The sequence below is a fragment of the Sciurus carolinensis genome, chromosome 14, assembly GCF_902686445.1.
Source record: "Sciurus carolinensis chromosome 14, mSciCar1.2, whole genome shotgun sequence".
Classification (NCBI taxonomy): domain Eukaryota; kingdom Metazoa; phylum Chordata; class Mammalia; order Rodentia; family Sciuridae; genus Sciurus; species Sciurus carolinensis.
In genome coordinates, this window is record NC_062226.1 from 28,026,713 (window position 1) to 28,048,757 (window position 22,045).

At 34.7% G+C, this 22,045-nt stretch overlaps 1 protein-coding gene across 1 annotated transcript; it reads right to left on the reverse strand.

Annotated features, from left to right (window-relative positions):
- Window positions 1-1,348: 1,348 nt before the first annotated feature.
- On the reverse strand, window positions 1,349-2,284 carry LOC124964613 (olfactory receptor 13D1-like). Its single transcript, XM_047525127.1, has one exon. It carries the CDS (start codon window positions 2,282-2,284, stop codon window positions 1,349-1,351), a length of 936 nt encoding a protein of 311 aa, XP_047381083.1.
- Window positions 2,285-22,045: the final 19,761 nt, after the last annotated feature.

The window sequence follows — 22,045 nt, forward strand, 5'->3', positions numbered from 1 at the left end:
CTTACAGAAAAATGCATTATGATTTTTTTATATATTAGGTAAGCAAACTTGTATATGAATATTGTTTACTCATTTTTTTTTCTTATTGTGACAGGTGGTGAGGGTTTTTTTTTTTTTTTTTTTTCCCAGTGCTGGGGATTGAACCCAGGGCATTACAATCTGATATAATGATGAGAAAGAAATAAAATATGACTTCTAGGACTGTGAACTCTATGATACTGAAGCCAGAATTGGGGACAGGCAGGGTAGAAATAGGGGATCGGGTCAAATCGAGGAAATGAAGCCATGAAGCCATCTGCCTCTGGAAATTGGAGACAGTCCCTGGAAGAATGGAATGTCAAGGAGCTCCAGAGCCCATTGATTACCAAATTTACCTGCCTTTATCAAGGACTGCAAGCAAGGAGCTGCTAATTAATGCCCCCTGGGCCCTTGCCTGGCTGAATCACTTTGGCCCTCCCCTACCCCATCTGCTTCTCACTTTTAATTAATTGTATTTCATACAGAGAACAGTGAGCCATTGCTCTACCTTTGGGAGGATTTCAGAAATTAACAAAACATTATAATATAAAGGGAAAAATCACTGTAGTGAAGAGAAGAGTCAGGGCAGCATAAAATAGGAAATCAGTCTGGATGGTGTTGCAGAGGATATGACACAGCCTCTCTTTTCTGAAGTAGTATTTTATGGGAGAAGGAGAACTGTGAAAATGCAGATGAAATAGTATGAGCAGTTGTCTTTAGAGGTGAAAGAAGATGATGTGATTGGATAACTACAAAGTAAATGGAGCCCAACCTGTGCAAAGGGAGGGGCGTGGGACTCTCACAGGGAAAGAAAAGGTAAAATGTGTAGTTTTAGGTAAGACCAGGATCAGATTAATTCACTGGATAAAATAAAAAGCAAGAATAAAACAAAAAGTGCAGTCATTCTCTAAAAAAGAGGGATGAAAGAATGTGGCTTAATTCTTAAGTGAACACATGGGTTGGATTTGCTCAAGATGATGGAGTACCATGGGGGTTGCAGATTCCCGTGGAACTGTCACAGGCCATCACTAGGAGCACACACTCCATGATCCCACAGTGTAAGAGACAGATATTAAATAACACAACCAGCAGAGGAGCTTAATTAAAATTCTTTTCTTGTCTTCAAATGTCTGCTCTTCTTAGACCAAATATGCTTCTATTTTATGAGATTAGTCATTTTCATAAAGTAATTGGATTTTTAATCTTTATATTTCTAACTGAAATTCTATGACTTCACTGGTAACCTTCATTTCTTTTGTTTATGTTTAAAATCCTTGCTTTGAACTTATGATCTTACTTTGTACATAAGTTCAAAAATGTCAATGTGCCATCATTTTCTCCAGAACCGGTGCCTCCTCATCAATTTTCTCATAGCTCTATGCACCTCTGCATTCCTCAGGCTATAGATGACAGGGTTAAGCATGGGGGTGACGATGCCATAGAACAGGGCAATCAGCTTGTTAAAAGCAGAGTCTTTGGACTTTGGCTTCATGTACATGAGGAGTATTGTCCCATAGAAGACAATCACCACTGTCATGTGGGCTGAGCAGGTGGAAAAGGCTTTTTTTCTTCCTTCAACTGAATTGATTCTTAGTACAGTAGAAAGGATGAAAATGTATGAAATACAAATCAGCAGTAATGGGGAAAACAAAAATATTATATTGCCCAACATTATAACAGTTTCATTCAAGGAAATATCTGTGCAAGCCAGTTTGACAAAGGCCAGTATTTCACAAACAAAATGATTAATGATATTTTTTCCACAGAAAGGCAACCGTATTGCAAGAACAGTTTCTATCAATGAGTTGAGAAGTCCTAAACCCCAGGAGAGAGCGGCCATCTGAATACAGAGTGTCTTGCTCATGATGATGGAGTACCGCAGAGGGTTGCAGATTGCCACATATCGGTCATAGGCCATCACTGCTAAGAGAACACACTCTGTGGATCCCATAGTGAAGGAGACAGACATTTGAATAACACATCTGGTGAAAGAGATAGTTTTTTTCTCTGATAGGAAGTGTATCAGCATTGAGGGAATAAAGGAGGATGTGTACCAAATGTCCAGGAAGGAAAGATTACCAAGGAAGAAGTACATGGGCATGTGGAGGTGGGAATCCAACAGAGTTAGGATGATCAAGGTGCTGTTCCCCAGAAGGATGACCAGGTACATCACTAAGCACAGCACAAAAAGAAGTTTTTCAATTTTGGGATATTCAGAAAGTCCCTGCAGAATAAACTCAATCTCTGTCCAGTTGGAACTTTCCATTTTACTTTCCTATACCTGGAGTTTTAACACAGGATTATCAAATGAAATGGGAGCTAACAGGAGCAGGAGGGGGCAACAGGTGTATTAGTACCAACCAAAGTGATGGTAACGGCTGTCAATTTAGCTTTTGGAATTCTTCTAGTTCATAAATTGGTGGATTGAAGACACATGAAAATGACATTGGTAGCTTATTAAAAATTCAGACTTCCATATTCCACTTCCTGAGATTGTGATGCACAAGGATGGAGGCAGAGAAGAATCATTTGCATCTTTAACATGCATCTGCTATTTCTGATGCATCCGATCCACAGACCCCATGCTGAAGTTAATATTTTGGAGAGAGTATGCTTTAATCTGTTCAACAAAGATTCATTTACTTGATATTATGCCATGCCAATCATTAAAAGTACTGTTGGCTTAAGATTTTATAAGTTACAAATATTCACACTTATTACTTATGTTATTGCTATTATTCTCTGGAGAAAATACAACTGAGAGAAATTTATGTAAAATTAAATGGTTAGGAAGCTACTATGGAAATCTTCATTTTTTAATTTCAAGTCCCATTTTATAAAATGACACCATATTGTCCTCCCAATAGTTTAAAAGTTGGCAAAGGGGAGGGAATTAACCTTTAAAAAATAATGCTCTTCAGATGATTTTTAGGGTGAAACTGAGGAAGAGCTCCACTTATCCAGTGGAGTGCTTCCAAACTTTAGTGTTCATGCACATCATCTGGGGAATCTTTGTACAGATTCTGATTTAGTGGTCTGAGGGGGGTCCCAAGATCTCCATTTATTAACATGCTCCCAAGTGATTCTAATGTTGCTTGTCTACAGAACACACCTGAGTAGCAAGGCCTTTCGGATCATCTCTCTCCAATACCATTAGAGTACTGTTGCTGCTTCGGTCGTTTGTAAGCAACTGGATAGTAGGTACTACTAACTGAGCACTCTGGTGAAAACTGGAGGTAAGACTTCTGTCTGGTTTATGTTAACTGATTCTTTGTTTTTTAGACTTTATATATATACAGTCAACCAAATTGCACATTGATTGCAACAAAATTACCTCATCTCTGTTCACATGAAATTTGTTCTTTTTCTACTAATCAAATTTGCAGCTAGGTCTAGTATTTTCCTAAAGAAGGAATTTTGGTTCATTTTAAGCAGCTGAGTTGTGCAGCAAAGAACATGGAACAAATGACTTTAATTTGAAAAACTTAAAAACTAGATATTAGCATGTCACCTTCTTCATAGTAAACAAAGCACAGAATATCATTTTGAAAATGCTTGATCATCCTCATGATATTCTACCTAGCTTTGAAGTATGTCCCAGAGGGTAAAATTTTTAAAAAAATCTTTTGAATATATTATATATATTTTTAGTTGTAGATGAACACAATACCTTTATTTATTTATTTATTTTTATGTGGTGCTGAGGATTGAACCCAGTGCCTCACGGTGCTAGGCAAGCACTCTATTGCTGAGCCCCAGCCTCAGCCCAGCAGATTTTTAATATTGAGATTTTATTGGTAAGAGTCCAGTTAGGAAAACAGTATCATACTAGGTATTTAAAACAGAGGGCATTTAATACAGTGGAATTTTATAAGGTATTAGAGGACTAAAAGAGAAATTAAGGTTGCATAAGGGTTTTTAAACATTGCCTGGCAATTTCTCCTATATCATTTGAGTTTGGCACAAAGATCTTAAACCAGTGAGGTGGCAGTGAGATTTCATGTGGTAAGGGATGAAATTAAACTCTAATGTTGGTGGGATAATGGTGAACAGAGCTGCCTTCCAAAAGTTAATTTGCTGGCCAATCTAAAGTGTAGCAGAATCAGACTCCAGATATAAGTTGATCGAGGCAGTATTCTTAAAACCGTTCATCATTCAGCACATAGTATTAACATTCAGGCACCTGTTCCAAGCACATGGAATATGGCAAGTTCCTACCTTGAAGATGTTTTTACTCTAATGAAGGAGAAAGATAATAAACAAGAAAATAAATATATACCAGTATGTCATCCAGTGACAAATAGTGTAAAAAGAAACATTGTTGAGTAAGGAAAAAGGCAGTGGTAGGAGTTAATAGGAAAGATCATTCTGAAGAGGGGCACTGTTTAGCAGAGGCTTACCTGAGGGGAGAAGCTGGCCATGTAATATCTGGCATGGAAGTCTTACAGGCAGAGAGACTTTGCAAGGCCTCTTAGCTACCTCACTGCCTCACTTTCCAAGATGAAGAATTCACTATCTCCGACACAGACTGTTGTCTCTGCTGGTCTAAGGCAAGTCACTCAGCGCAATGTAAGGACACCCCAGTAAAAAAAATTTTAATGGATGAGGTTTTACTTAGTGTTTTCAAATCTTGTCTGTGTTTCTGGTATAGGATTGTCTCAGATTATGCTGCTTTCTATGAAACCTCAGTTACAATGGTTGGGCAATTTAATCGCCAGAAAAGATATTTATATTTGTGTTGACTATTGAAATGAAGGCTCTCCTCTAATTCAAGCTACACCTTACTTTGTGTGCATACATTGTAAAGAGGGTAGGAAGTGTTGGGTAGGGCAGCATATACTTCTTTTGGAAGTAAGATTGGAATTTGATTGATGGTATCTGCATGTATCAGCCTTCTCTGAATCTGTCTATGACATTCTGATAGAGATTTTGACAGAGTATCAGTTGTCTGGCAACTGGAGTGAAGTGTTTGCAGGGAAGATATAAATTAAGTAGAATGTCTTCTCTTTTTTAAGAACATCTCCTAAAAGTTGACTCCTTTTTGAAAATTAATCTCAAAAATAATTATGGTAAGCATTTGGTATCCTAGCATCCCTGAGATCGTTACTGCAATAAAAATTTCACTTGTAAATGTTTGTGAAAGCAACCACTGGCCTGCTTTGATGCTTTCAAATGGGGGAGGGGGAATAATTAATAGTATAGAGAAATGATCTGCATTACTCTTGCAATGCTAGTATAACTTTTAAGAAGCAATCAACATTTAACAAACACTCTGTAGAACAGAATTTTTCCTAAACTTTTCTTCTGCATTTGAATTTACTTCTCTAAAATGGATTCCCAGAATCTGTTTGGGAACAGGGATTGAAGACTGTTAGTACTCAGAATCGTTCCTAACGAATCACTTGATATGTTATTTGTAGTATTAGATAATTTCATTTTTACCAGACCTTTGCTATTATTGGACATTCTCTCTCTCTCTCTCTCTCTCTCTCTCTCTCTCTCTCTCTCTCTCTCTCTCTCTCTCTCTCTCTCTTTTGGTAACAGGGATTGAACCCAGTGGCACTGAACCACCGAGCCACATTCCCAGTCGTTTTTCATATTTGACTTAGAGACAGGGTCTCGCTAAATTGCGTAGGGCCTCCTTAAATTGCCGAGGCCTGCCTCAGTCTCCTGAGCTACTGAGATTACAGGTGTGTGCCCCTGTGCCCAGCTGAATATTATCTCTTAAAATATCTCTTTTTATACTTTTCTAATTCTAGAAGAATTGTTACCTAATTATGGACCATTTTTGTTATGGGCCACATTATGCACTTATTTATGACATTTGTTTGGACTTTATATTAACATAAAGTAGTTTAGTTTATGTTAGCATGATTAAGTAAAAACAGAAACTAAACGACAATATAAAGCATCGTTTACAAAACACAAACCTAAACCAAGCTAACTTAGGATACAAAGGCTAGAAAGAAGTATCTAAAATGCTAGTGGTTATCTTAGCATTTTTCTAATTTTCGGAAATATCTAAAGTTTTAAAATAAATATACATAAAGTAAAAATGTATCAGAGGAAGACACTGAAGCAAGTGTTTTACAATTGTGCTTCAAAGACTAACTCAGAGCACAAAACGGAAAAAGAATTCAACAGTACAGTGATTGTCTTAGATGTCTAGAGTTTGCACACCGAGGCTGAATTATACTGGTGTACCTTTTCCAGTTATCCAAAGGAGCTCATATTTCTTCATACTGGACCTAAGGAATTTGTAATTCTTACCCTCAGAATCTTCCAGGTCACAGTCTTCACTGTTTTCAGGAGAAACATCAAGATAAAGAACTTGAGTTTCCCAACGTAAATCATATGATCTCAAGAGTCTATAGACCATGGTTGCCTAGAACAAAATTATCACTAGAAGATGAAATTCATATTTGTTAAACACTCTGAACTGGCCTAATCCTGGGCATCCTCTAATCCCTTCCTCCCAAGTCTGGATACTTCTTTAATATTGTAATAGATCTAAGCAAGGTTTGTGACTTTTATGCAAGTCAGAAAATCAAACTCTCTATCTTTCTTACAGGACTTTTATCTTTCTATAAGTTGTTTTGTTTTGCTTTGCTTTAATTTAACTACTTGAAGTTCTAGTATTTAAAATGTTAAGATTTTTCAGTTTGCTGTAACCTACATGGTCACTATGGCAAACAATCCTGTAATCTGCTCTTTTAAATAAATCAATTAAGACAACTGATATTGTGCAAAGTTCACAGTCATGTCAACTCTCAGTTTATCTATTTTATAGATTCTAAATCTCAACATTTCCATGAATACGTATATTATTTTGGTTCGCAAAGGTAAGGGTAATTGACAAAGGTGAGGTCTTAGTATGTCTTTATTTCATACAATTTTTTAAAATCATTTAATCTTTAAAATAGCTCAAATGCTGCTGTGATGTTTTATGGATAAGGGATTTATTTTGAGATTTCAAAGATTAAGTAAAATTTTATTATTTTATGGTGGTAAGTGCCAGACTTATGGTTTAAACCCATATCTTCATGATTTACAAATTACCATTTTCACCTCTGTACCACATACAATGTGTACTTATTTATACGAAAATTTTATAAAACCACAATTCAATCAGATGAACTTGACTTTCAATGATGAATCATGATAAATATGCACATGAAATATATACTTGCCTTTTTTGAAAACCATCTATGAAGACATTATCCATAAAAATGAATTCAAATGAAAAACTACCCTAAATTCCTTTCAGGTTTATTTTAGGGAATTTAAGTCTATCACAGTAGAATTGATTTATCATATGAATGAAGGCACACAAAATAATCCTAATAGTTCTTCTGCCTTTGGCTGTGTGGGGTTTAGTTTAATACTCAATTATGATTATTTCTCCTCTCTCATATTACTTGTTTTTATCATCAACACCGTAATTATGTTTTCCCAAAACTTTGTTGGGTATATAAAATCACCATATTCTCCTTGCCCAGATAACTATTACTTAAGATTTTAGCAAACCAGATGCTTGAATACAATAGCCATTTGCATATTAGTTATAAGGTCTGTTGCATGATAAGCAACATTCTCTTCCTCATAAGATTTAATCATATAATCTCAAAAGAGATTGCAGATCACCAGATTATTTGAGGATTTTTAAAAATAAATAAATAAGATAGCATGGTCTGATAGCTCATGCCTGGGTTTTTGTATATTTCCTTTATGCATATATTCATATTTAAAAAATCCAACAAGCAATGGCACCTCGACTAGAAAATGTATTTATTCATAGGCTGTTTTGTCTTGGGAAAAATTATAAAAAACTAACCTCTCTTTGTCTTACCTCTTGACTGAATTTAAAAACCATCCACACCATTCATGCTATTAAGTAATAGGAACATTTCCCAGCAATGTGAATTTCATTTGCATTTCTCAGATGAGAAGATTCTCAATTTGAAAGGCTATGACTTCTCTTTCTTGACAGGAAATGTGAGAAAGAATAACCACAACTAGGATATTTATCTGTAACTGAATCTTCTTAAGAAGGTATCAAGGAAACAAAAAACATATTAAGCTTGAAGATCAATGATGCAATTGTAGTTTCCCATGATTGTTATATAGTTGACATTTAACTTGGGAAAGGCCCAGTTTCTTTTGGAGGTGAATTTAACACTAGTTTTCACAAACTTTGTTAGTCCCTAAGGTTGTGAGTCAGAAATTTAGGATTCCCTAAGGATAAACTCCCTGACTCATGTGCATTCTAAGGACCCAATTATATTAGCTTCAAGAGAATCTTCCCAGTCATACCTTTCTTGGAGTAATCATTAAATATGTTTGTATTTGATGGCGTCATCATAAATTGGTATTAGAATCAGAATGTCCAAAAATTCTGAAAAAAGTTAAACTTTCCTCAAAATTTATTTTTCTTTTTATTGTACAAATAATGTAGGATCAACTCTATGGAATCCTAAATGAATCATTCCATCTCTTCAAACTTTTTATTTTTCATATTTTTCTTAATAATAGGTCATATGCATTTATCTTGAGACTAACATAATTATTGGAAGTTTTAATTAGCACTTGACACTTTCTATCAAAGATTGTTTTGTGATTTTTTCATAGTATCTGTAATGCTATTTTAATACTTTAAGACTATTCCATTAACTGGAATTGCAATAATCTAGCCTACTATTTTCGTATTAATGGACATTTTGTTTCTTTTTTGAGATTTATATATAATTATCATCAATATCTATGCTTCTTGCTAATTTGATTTTCCTTCTACTAGAAAATAAGATAAATTTTTAGAGTTGCAGCTATAGAAGAAAACCTATGAAGTTGTAGAGAATTCTTAGTATACATACAAAACGTTTTCCCTCTAACTTAAGATTTTATATTGCTGCTAAAATATTTGCACAGACTATTTTCTGAATCAGAGGTATTTATTCTTTTCTATTTGTATAAAACATTACTTTTTTTTACTTTTCATTTCTGTAAATGCTAGATTGAACATTTTCTCTGTTCATATTCTCTCTTGTAGTATCTGTTCACACCCATCACTTATCACTTACAATTTTAATAGTTTTCCTCTCAGTTTGTTGAACTCTAATAAACTATATGTTTAACATACCTCTCAAAATTTCTGCAAATATTTTTCCAACAGTGACTTTCTTTCTTATTTTTAAAATATGCTTCTTTCTCCACTGAGGTAAGATTTTGATTCAGTTCTTAAAGTGTGAGCAAAAATTTTTTTTTGATTTAATATTTTGTTTCACCTATATGATAACTATGTTCTTATATGTCTAAAAGCATGGAACAGAAGGATATTTTAAAAATATTAACTAATTTTTTCCTGATGCTTTATTAAAGCTATGTCATATCACTTCCCCCTTACGCATTCACAGAATAGTTATTGAATACCTGTTATGGGCCAGGCACTGTGATCATCTTTGAAGTGAATTTGGTCATAATTTGATGGAAAATTTGGGTTCATACATTTTAAAACTAAATATGAGGAACATTAGGTTAGTCATAACATTTCTATGTTTGTCTGTTATTTATATACTTTTATCCTCAAAATTATAATAAATTTTTCACACACTGTCTAATACTCAGGGAACATATTTATAATGGCTACATTGTATTTTACTCTGTGTTTCAAGATTTACTTAACTTATTTTCAAATAATGGGCATTTATCTTGTTAATTATATTAAACATAATATATAATATATTATTATTATAAAAATGCTGCAGTAGTAATTATAACTTATTCTATAAGGGGATATTTCTATTTTATTTCATTTTGGAATAATCTCAATCACTTTGCTACTTGATTACAAATGTGGAGATAAAGATGATTAAAAGCATACTCATATGGAATCACACAGCGAAATAATCAAATTCCAAATGATTGACTTTAGAGGTGGAAATTATTTAAAATCAGTTCTAATGAGATGAGATGACAGAAACACACCTCAAGCTGGTGTTCAACATATTTTTGCCTCCAAGCCCATTGATGCTTACAGCACTTTATGAGGCCAAATGAATTCTTTTTGGATCATTCTAATTATCAGAAAGTTGTTTGCATGCAACTCTATATATCACTGTGTGTATGTATCTCTCATCCTTCCCTGTGGAAAACAACAAAAAAAAATGAGTATGTGCTTTCTCATGATAACTTTTCAAGTGATTACAGATTAGTTTCTGAGTCTTTCTCACTATCTAGCCTACAATTCTATGTTCCTTCAACCATTGCTCAGGAGTTTTGTTCAGATAATTAAGACCACATATTGCTGAAGAAAATATCTTGAGAATGTAAATGTTCTCTATGACAAAAAGGACCCCCTCTTATGAATTCTTTCGTAGTTACTGGTTTTTACCTGAGTCACTGGGAAAAGCATTCTCTGTTACTTGGGAGATAGAAGAATGAAAGGGTTAAAGGCATGGATTCTGGAGTTAGGCCAGCGTTGTCAAGCACTACCTCTGACTTTGCGGATGTCACTGCACATTTGTCTTCAATTTACCTACCTATGAAATGAGAAACTTACGACTCTCTACCTGATATTATTAATATGTGAATTAACGAGTTAATGCATATGCAGAATTTGACATAGTTATGGAGGCATAGTAGACACTTAATAAAAGTGCTTTCTATTCTTCTAATGGTATTGCGATTGTAAATATGTGCCTTGTTTTTATATAGAGAGATTGGTTTGAAGATAGATACACATAAGTTAGGACCCCATTTTCCAAACTTCTATTTTATTACTCTCGTAAGCTATTTAAACTGTAAAAATGAATATTATAACTGCCTTCAGGATTGCTATATGATAATGTTTTAGTTGTGCTTATCATGATTCTTGGTGTTAGACAGATACTCCATAAAAGTCAGTTAGCATTTTGATATTTGATTATGAGTGAGTGAATTGGGTATAGTTTGCCTAATGTTGACACAGCAAATAATCACTTTTGGTAAGTCAAACAGACATGTAATCATTCTGCTTCAATATGATGCTATAAAAATCAATAGAAAAAGAATTATAATAAATTGCTACCACCAAAATATGGAATCTCTTTCTTGATTAGTTAGGGAATATATAGATTGCTTCTGTGAGACAAAATTATAAACCTTATTGAATTTGATTACACAAATTCTTCACAAGTTGTTTAAGATAATTCTGTCAAAATGTGAAGAGACTTGTTTGTTTTCCTAAGTGTTTTGAAGTCGATTTATTTCATCAGGCACATTGATAGACCCAGAGTTGAGTAATGCACAGCTCTGACAAGTTGGACTCCTGCTTAATATGATAGTTTTCTCAAACTCATAGGAGCAGAGAGTAGCAGTGTGGTTACCAGAAGCCCAGGTGGGAGAAATATTGGTCAAAGAGTATAAACTCTCTCTTATATGATGAATAAGTTGCACATACCAGTGTGGATGATGATGGATGTGTTAATTAATTTGATCGTGGTAATCATTACACAGTACTTACCTATACTAACTCATCGTGCTGTATACCTTGAATATATTCAATCTTTATTTGGCAACTGAACATTTTAAAATAAAAATAAAATGGCATTTTGCAATAGCTTCCTAAAAGCTCTTCCAGCTCACATTCTTTTCATTTACAGATAGTAGCAGGGTGGATCTTAGAATTGACACAGATCAAACTACTGTTTTATCTTAGTAGTATGTCATACCAGTTGTGTTTCTATTCTGAGTGGTTGTTGTTTTTGCCTGACATGAAATTTCTTTTGAATAGCACGCCTGGTCAGGTCCCAGTGTCACACTCAGGCTGAGCCATTTGATATCTCATGAGGAGACCTTAGACAGTTGTATTTGTCTCTAAATGAAAGAAAATGCTACAACCTCACTACTTATGCACAGGTTTCTCTTAGACAAAGTGAAAAACATTCTAGAGAAGCAGGGCTCATAGATTCCAGGGTCATATTTGACATGAGAGCAACATTCACTAATATTATCCTTAAGCCCAGGTCCCTGGAAGACATGTGCCCTGCCAAACTACAGTACACTCATCTTTGGGTGTTTCATCCTCTGCCAGGACTGAGCTAGAGCATCCTGCTTCTGCTGGAGCTGTGTGTGGAGCAAGGCTGGGTGAAGAGCATACTGTGGCAGAAATACTGGAGTTGTCAGGTCAGCGTGGCCCAATATCCTTCGTGCAGCAGATACCTGCATCCAATGCTCTAAGATACCAAAGGGACAGATACTGATCAATTTTAGTACTAGATAATACTTTGATTAGAACACTGTAGTTATACACAGCATTTGGGTCCATCCTGACAAAATCATGCACGCATGGAATTTGAATTCAGTCCACATCCCCACAACAGCCCTGTTGTTCTCTTTCTTCTACTCTGCGGGTCTTCCTTCCACTCATCTGTTTATCCATTTTTATTTGATTGGTTCCTTCCACTTATACATAAAGGTAAAATTCCCTGTGGTACATTTATGTATGCACATAACATGATTTTTTGAGAATTTGTCCTGCATTTCCTCCCCTTCCAGTTCCTTGTCTCTTCCTTTCAATCTTTAATGATTTTCCTTATATCTTTATGATGTCCAATTCTCCCCTCCTTCCTTACTTTATTTTGCTCTAACTTCCACATATGAGAGAAAACATTTAACATTTGATTTTCTGAGTCTGGCTTATTTCACTTAGCATGTTACCTATTTCCATCCCTTTACCTGCAAGTGCCATAATTTCATTTTTTCTTTGTAGCTGAGTAAAACTCCATTGTATATATATACCACAATTTCTTAATCCATTTGTATGTAGACAGGCATCTGTCATGATCCCATAATTAAATTATTGTGACTTGTGCTTCTATAAGCATTGAGTTGCTGTGTCACTATAGTATGCTAATTTTAGTTCTTTTGGATAAATACTGAGTAGAATTGCTGGATCATATTCCTAGTGTTTTGAGGACTCTCCAGAGTGCTTTCTAGAGTAGTTGTACTAATCTGCACATCCACCAACCGTGTACAGGTCTACCTTTTCCCCCACATCCTCACCAGCATTTATTATTGTTTGTGTTCTTGATAATTGCCATTCTGATTAGATCGAGATGAAATTAGTGTAGTTTGATTTGCATTTCCATGATTGCTAGAGATGTTGAACATTTTTCATATATTTGTTGGCCATTTGTGTTTTTTTCTTTTGAGAAGTTTCTGTTTAGTTCTTTTGCCCATTTATTGGTTGGGTTATTTATTTATTTATTTTGGTGTCAAGTTTTTTGAGTTCTTTATATATTAATCCTCTGTTGGAAGGATAACTGGCAAAGATTTCCTCCCATTTTTCAGGCTCTCCATGCTCTTAATCATTTCCTTTGCTCTGCAGAAGCTTTTTAATTTGATGGCATCCCACTTACTGATTGTTGGTTTTATTTCTTGACCTTTGTGGGTCTTGTTAGGAAGTTCATGCCAGCGCCAATAGAATGGAGTGTTGACCCTAAGTTTTCTTCTGGCAGTCGCAAGGTTTCTGCTCTAATTTCTAAGTCTTTGATCCATTTAGATTTGACTTTTGTGCAGGGTGAGCGATAGGAATCTAGTTTCATTTTTCTACATATAGCTATCCAGTTTTCCCAGTACCATTTGTTTTAAAAGGCTGTCTTTTCTTGAAAACATATTTTTGGCACCTTGTTGAGTATCAGATGGCTATAAGTATGTAGGTTTGTCTTTGTGTCTTCTATTCTGTTTCATTGGTTTTCATGTCTATTTTGATGTCAATATTGTGCTGTTTTTGTTACTGTACCTCTGTAGTATCATTTGAAATGAGGTATCGTGATGCCTCCTGCATCATTTTTCTTGCTCAGTATTGTTTTGGATATTCTGGGTCTTTTATTCTTCTAAACGAATTAAGGATTGTTTTTCCTAATTCTTGAAGAATGTCATTGGTATTTTGATGGGGATTGTAGTGAATCTCTATATTGCTTTGCAGTAGGATCATTTTGACAATATTAATTCTGCCTATTGAAGAATCTAGGAGGTCTTTCCATCTTCTAAGGTCTTCTTCAATATCTTTCTTCAGTGTTCTATAATTTTCATTGTAGAGATATTTTGCCTCCTTGGTTGGATTAATTCCCAAGTATTTTTAAAAAAATTTAAGTTCTTTTGTGAATCAGATGGTTTTTCTGATTTCTTTTCAGCAGAAACACTGTTGGAGTACAGGAAAGATATTAATTCATGTTTTGATCTTATATTCTGGTATTTTGCTGAATTCATTTATAAGCTCCAGAAGTCGTCTGGTGGAGTATCTTTGGTCTTCTAGATATAGGATCATGTCATTAGCAAGCAGACATAGTTTGACTTCTTTTCCCACTTGCATCCCTTTAATTTCCTCTTTTGCTTGATTGCTCTGGGTAGTGGTTCAAGAACTATGTTGAATAGAAGTGGTGAGAGTGCACATTCTTTTTTGTTCCTGATTTTAGAAGAAATGTTTTCAGTTATTCTACATTCAGTATGATGTTGGGTTTCAGTTTATCATAAATAGCTTTTATAATGTTAAGGTGAGTTCTGTCTAACCCTAGCTTTTCTAGCGTTTTTAAACATGAATGGATTTTATCAAAGGTTTTTTTTTTCCTGCATCTGTTGAGATGATCATGTGATTCTTTTCCTTAATTCGGTTTAAACAATCAATCACATTTATTTATTTGTGTATGTTAAACCAATCTTGCATCCCTGGGATGAAACCCACTTAATCATGGTGTATTATTATCTCCTTGATGTGTTTGGAATGTGGTTTACTAAGTATTTTAGGTGATGTGTTTATCCGAGATAAATTTGAGTTCTCCAAAATCATATCATAAATTTGAGCAATTATGAGAAATCTCCAATGAAAGGTAAAGTTGCATGATCAACCCTGGAGCTGTTATTGAAATCTATGTGATATTTAATATAAATATACTCTTAGTGGGTCATCTCATGGATATCTGGTCATATAGCCAGTGTTAGAAAGCTTGGGGATCCACATCTTCAAATGTCAGTAATGCTCACATTTCAGAAGAACAGTTTGTTCTTTGGTGGCAGTCATGACTATTCCACATTGATTCTGAATTAGCAGGATTAAACATCCTAACACAAAGGTGCACTGATTATCATGAGCATTCAGTTACTTTTCTTTGTTCCTTACTGGTCCTGAGTTTCTACTTTGTATCATCTTTAAATGTTATTGTAGATTATGTGAATCAAAGTTAGAAAAAAAATCTTAATATGTATTGACTTCTATCCTAGCTTGCTGTGGAATTCTCCTTTTTAGATTCCTGCCCATGATTTTTGTAGATTCATGTGAACATTGCCGAAAAAAGGATGCTTCAGTCCCAAAGTTGGATATATTTTATTCTCTTTAACTTTGATTCTTTTTAAATTACAATAGTTATGTGGGTTCTGAATTAATTTCCTGGGATCAAAATGAACTATTTGCATAATTTAATGTACCCTGGGGAGTCACAACCCACCTAGATCTTTACTACTATGTGATTAATGTTTCAGTATAGTAGATTAGATTTACAGTGATAAGAAAGGGTGAGAACTATAACAAATCTCTAATACCATGTGACTAAACAAAATGTGGAGTTATCCTATTCCCTTTCTCATCACTTTAATCACTCTGACTCTAAATGTTTTTTAACCTAACTTTTTTTTTTCTTTTTTCTTTTTGTCCTGGGGATTGAACCTGGGAAATTTAACCACTGAGCCACATCACTGGTCCTTTTAGTTTTTTATTTTGGGACAGGGTATTACTAAGTTGCTTGGGGCCTTAATAAGTTGCTGAGGCTGGCCTTGAACTTGTGATCCTTCTGTCTCAGTCTCTCAAGCTGCTGGGATTACAGATGTGTACCACTGTGCCTGGCCTAATTATGTTTTTGAGTGACTTGTTGATGGTAGTGCATTATAGGACTGCTTTCTTTTCATAGAATAAAGTAATTCCACTTTTAGAATTTTCCACATGATGACTTCATACAGCACTTTTTCCTGTTTAGTTGTAACTAAGGAGGAGACATCACTCTCGAGAAACATCCCCGGATTCCCTCCGGAAAACTTGTGGAGGAAGGAGTTTGTTAAAAAAGTTACAAGTTTACTTTAACAAGCTTGACTTTAGACTGTTAGCAGGCACTCGGGACCCCTTCCCTGTGTTGCCTATTTGTACCTTGATATTAGAGAGAAGTAGGTGAGTAACTTTTAATGATGTCCCCTGAGACATCCCTGTTTAGGTTCCCTGCTTAGGTATAAATATTAGATTGTGTTTTATATTCCTGTGGGAAAAGATTACCATGCTATGGATAACAACTAGAAAAGAAATGATGTCTATGTTGGTTGGCCTCTTTGGAATTGCCACATTTTACATGGTTGAAGGTCATCTACAGCTGAAAATTGTTCTTATGTATTTGCTAAAGAGGTGGATAGGGAGGTCTTGACAGGTCTTTAAGTACTCAAAATAAAATGGAGCTCTATGGTGGGGCAATGGGTATATGAATTTTGGAGTCTACTTGGTGCTCCAATCTCAATTGAACCACTTCCTAGCTGTGGACCTAGAACAATTCATAAGATCTTTTGGGATTCTACTTACCTTATTATATAAAACCATGTATATCTTTGTTTTTTATGAGGATTAAATGTATCTGCAGCATGATGTGTTTAATGGGTTCTCTTTCTTAAGTTATAGAAAACATTAATCATTGAAATGATTGCTTCATTAATCTGCAACAGGAATGTGTTTGCTTTTCATCATTGAAACCAAGATACCTGAGAAGAGCAACTTAGAGGAGAAAAAGATTAATTTGGCCCACAGTTTCAAAGCTTTCTCCACTGCCAGAACCTGAGTTGAGGCAGAACATCATGGTGGAAATGCATTGTGAAGGAAAGCTGCTCCGTTATGGTAGTTAGGAAGGAGAGAGAGAGAGAAAGATGGGGATGGAGGAGAGAGAGAGAGAGAGAGAGAGAGAGAGAGAGAGAGAGAGAGAGAGAGACAGGAGCAAGGGAACAGGGACAAAATTTAATCCCAAGTGCATGTACCCATGCCCTCCACTGTTTATGGTTACCACCCAGTAGTCCATGGATGAGGTTACAGCTCTCATAATCTAGTCATTCAACTCTGAACCTCACTACATTGGATATCACATTTCCAACACATGAGATTTTCAGGTGATACTTCATATCCAAATTATACCAAGGGTAAAGGCCTCTCCTTTTCCCGATTCTCTGAAAATATCTTTTGTCCAGAGATAGACAAAAGAATTGGTTTTATCTAGTTTTAGTACATTATCACTGTTTTATCTTGATTTAGAGGCTAACTGATCCTTTTACAACTTTGGACTTCCTACTGGTGACTCTCCAATCTGCCTGAGAAGGAGCCATTGCTGAATTCATTGGGTCAGGGTACCTCTTCTCCTGGATAATATCTCTGGTGTCTTTGGTACAAGTATCTTCCATTGCCTTTCCTAGATAGGCTAGTCTCTTTTTGACTTTTTAAGATTTTGCATTACGTGATCTCTGTCACTCTGTAGAGCCATGCCTCTTGGACAGCTTACTTCCCTCTCTTCTTAGTGGTTATACCTCTTTATCTCAAAAAAGTCAGATGAAGTTAGTAATGGTTGTTCTGCTTTTAACATATAGCAAGAAGACCTGGCCTATAATTGCATCAAGAATCTTGCTATCTATAACATCAAATCAAATGACCGTCATTAGTGTTTAAATTTGCATCTCTGTATATTAGTCAGAGGCCATCAATCTGGTGATCCATTATTACCCCAAGCAAACCTGTTTGTGGTGGAACTCCTCTTAGACCTCTGGATTTTTGGTCTACTGAATTAATCACTCTTTGTCTAGAGTGAGAGAAGTGCTATAAAACATGGTTGAATGAGCTACTATGTTTCATGCTTACAATAAATGAGAAAATTGAGGTTCTGAGACTTTAAATCACTTGCACAGACTATGGATTAGTAAGGCAAATGTAAAGGGGAGAGTCCAATCTAAACAGTTGATTACATATCCAGCCTCCTAACCATGAAGGTTTTCTGTTTCCCCCTAATAAACTAAAAATTCTTGAACCCTCTTATCTTCCCTATAGTATATCATACTGAAAAACCATTACCTTAAGTTTATTTAGCATATTTATGATTTGTGAAAATCCTTGGTGCTAATACTTACTACTACATGTGAGTGAAGGGCTCTGTGAGTTCTTCAGGAGGATGTTGTAGTACTGAGATCAGGAAAAGGTAAAATCATTCATACTTGTTCATGGCCTCTGCTACAGTCATTCAGTCATCACAATACTTGGTCATCACAGTTCTTAAATTCACCCAATTATCCAATTAACAGCTTTGAAGAAACACCAAGGTAAAATCAAACTGGGATTTTGTAACTCTTTTGACCTCTAACAACTGTCGATCAGTAATCAATATGACTATGAAGTACTAAAGAACAATTTGGTGTATTAGGAATTATAAGTCAAGAGACAAAGATTTGAGTAAAACTGAGAATGTGTTTCAGAGAGAGAACAAAGAACTTGGGTTTAAGAAGGAAAAAAACCTACAATGATTAGGTAGGCAGACATTTAAATTTATGAGTCCATAGCTCATTGATCAACTTCAGATTATAGCTGCAGGCCTATCTGGGTCAACCTAAGTGTAGCCTGTCAGATGATCTAGAGGCTCCATTTTAAAAGGCTCGCTCTCTCTGCTCCATGACAAGAGTGATTCCATTGTGGGTAGCATTTTCCATGAACTCATATACCTTTGTAGTATTTTTCCAACCTTAGGTGCAATTAGACTTTAGGATATTTCCTTCCTGGCCAGTAGACCTCTAGAGAAAAGAAACCTAGCTATATTACTTAGAACTTGTCTTAACCTTTGTGAGTTTTAGTTTCTTTATCCTTGAATTATGAATAAGAAGATTTATCTTTTAATATTTGAAAATTTAATAAGAAATAATATGATGTGACTTTATCACATATTGCCTGGCCTTTTGCCTGAATTTAAATTATCTAGGCAGTTCATTCTCATTGTTCCTTTTATGTTTGTTTTCTTCTCTCTGATCTATGAAGTCAAGTTTTCTATAAGAAGTCTTAACATTTCTCACAGAAAGCACTTTTAAGTCTCCAGTATAATTATTCAATTATATTTGAACTTTTGGCAGAATTGATGATAAAAATATTTATAAAGATGGTAGCATAGTTACTAACCACTTAGAATAGACACTGATAATAAACAATAAATATCAAATAGAGTGGCTACAATCTCAGACCTGGTTTTATGATGTTTTAATATTTTGGTTTATCTATCTATCTATCTATCAATCAAACTGTCTATCTCTGACCTGTACAAGGGCCAATATTTAGCTGGTACAATTACTATGGGCACATTGGGTATTTATGGCAGGCATTCATTCTGATTATTTTGAACACTTGCCATAGAATTGTTAAATAGTCTGAATATCACTACCATTCATTAGTTATTTAGCTGTTTGTTTTAATAGTCTCAGGTTATGGAAATTTTGAATTAACTCTTTAATCAGATATAAGAAAGATAATGTGGACTAATTAATATCATTTTTTTGAAACATGCTGATTCTTGCTTTCTACCTAACATAACATTAATTTTTGTGTATGTTCTATATGTACCTTAGAAGAATGTATATTTTGTAATAGTTGGATTGTAGCTTAATTTTTTTGTTCAAATATTTTACATCCTTATAAATCTTTCTGTGTCTATTCTTTCATTGCCTGAGAGAGGTGTATAGGTTTATCAAGTTTCTTCTACACATTGAAGGTCTTTCATTAGGGAAATAAAGTTTGGACTTATACACATTCCTTGTTAAATGACAATTTTATCTGAATGCAACTACCCCTTGTATGTCTAATAATGATTTTTTGGTGTAAATCTATTTTGTTACATTAATATAGAAACATCAGCAGTTGGTTAATTTTCCTAATATATACCTTTTCCATCTTTTTATTTCTACTTAGTTTTTCTTGTATGGTAGATATGTCTCTTGTAAACATGCAGATTAAAATAAAATAATCTATACTTTTAAAATAAAAGTTATATATCTAGTATAATCATATTTCTTTTAAATACCTTTCCTCCCCACTCCAAAATGAACTGATGAGTACATTCAGGATTTACAAGAAAGTTTTAGACAACCAACCAAATGATATAGCATTTTAATTCATTTTTAAATTTTAAATTATATTTAAAAAATTATTTTCTATTGTGTGTATTTGAACTACTATATAGTATTACTTCTTTTTAACCTGAAGAATTTCCTTTAGTATTTTGGAAGATAGGTTTGCTTATGAAGAGTTATGTCAGTTTTGTTTATTAGGCAATGTGATTATTTTGCCTTTATTTTTGAAATACAGTTTTGCTCAATGAACATGATTAATCATGTGTTTTGTCTTGTTTTCTGTTTTTCTTCCAGGTCTTTGAATATGTCATCCTATTGCCTTCTGCCTCAATTATTTGATGAGAAGTCAGTAGTTAATCTAATAGTGATTTCCTGGTACATGATGAGCCAGTTTTCTCTTTTATATTATTTAAAAAAATTTTTTTTCATACATGTATATAGGGCAAAAATGTCTGTCTCATTCTACAGTCCTTCCCATCCCTACCACCCTACCCCTCCCCTCACTCCCCACTGCATAATCCAAAGTTCCTTCATTCTTCCCTACCCATTTCCCATTATGGATCAGCATCCACATATTGGAGAAAACATTCTACTTTAGGTTATGTGGGATTGACTTATTTCACTTAGCATGATATTCTCTAGTTTCATCCATTTACCTGCAAATGCCATAATTTCACTCTTCTTTAAGGCTGAGTAACATTCCATTGTGTATATGTCCCACATTTTCTTTATCCATTCATCTGTTGAAGGGCATCTAGGTTGGTTCCATAGTTGAGCTATTGCGAATTAAACTGCTATACACGTCGATGTGCCTATATCACTCTAGTATGCTGATTTTAAGTCCTTTGGGCATAAACTGAGGAGTGGGATAGATGGGTCAAATAGTGGTTACATTCCAAGTTTTTTAGGAATCTCCATATTGCTTTCCAAAGTGGATGCACCAATCTGCAGTCCCAACAACAATGTATGAGTGTACCCTTTTCCCCACATCCTTGCCAATACTTACTATTGCTTGTATTCTTGATACATGCCATTTGGACTGGAGTGAGATGAAATCGTAGGTAGTTTTGATTTGCAAATCAAAACTGTTCTTGATTGATTGTATTTATTCTTCTGTGAAGTGTCTGTTCAGTTCCCTAGCCAATTTGTTGATTGGGTTATTTGTTTTATTTGTGTTAAGTTTTTTGAGTTCTTTATATATCCTGGAGATTAGTGCTGTATCTGAAGTGTGTGTAGTAAAGATTTTTTTCCCATTCTCTAGGCTGTTTCTTCAAATTATTGATTGTTTCCTTTGCTGAGAAGAAGCTTTTTAGTTTGAATCCATCCCATTTATTGACTCTTAATTTTACTTCTTGAGCTTTATAGACATCTTGTTAAGGAAGTTAGGTCCTAGGCCAACGTGATGAAGATTTGGGCTTACTTTTTCTTCTATTAGGTGCTGGGTCTCTATTCTAGTGCCTAAGTCTTTGATCAAATTTGAGTTGATTTTTGTGCAGGATGAGAGATAGGGGTTTAATTTCATTTTGTTTCATATGAATTTCCAGTTCTCCTAGCACCATTTGTTGAATAGGCTATCTTTTCTCCATTGCATATTTTTGGCACCTTTGTCTGGTATTAGAAAATTGTATTTATTTGGGTTAGTGTCCATGTCCTCTATTCTGTACCATTGATCTTCCTGCCTATTTTGGTGCCAATACCACGCTGTTTTTGTTACTATGGCTCTGTAGTATAGTTTAAGTTCTGGTATTATGATGCCTCCTGCTTCACTTTTCTTGCTAAGGATTGGATTGCCTTGGCTATTCTGAGTCTCTTATTTTTCCAAATGAATTTTATGATTGCTTTTTCTATTTCTATGAAGAATGTCATTGATATTTTAATA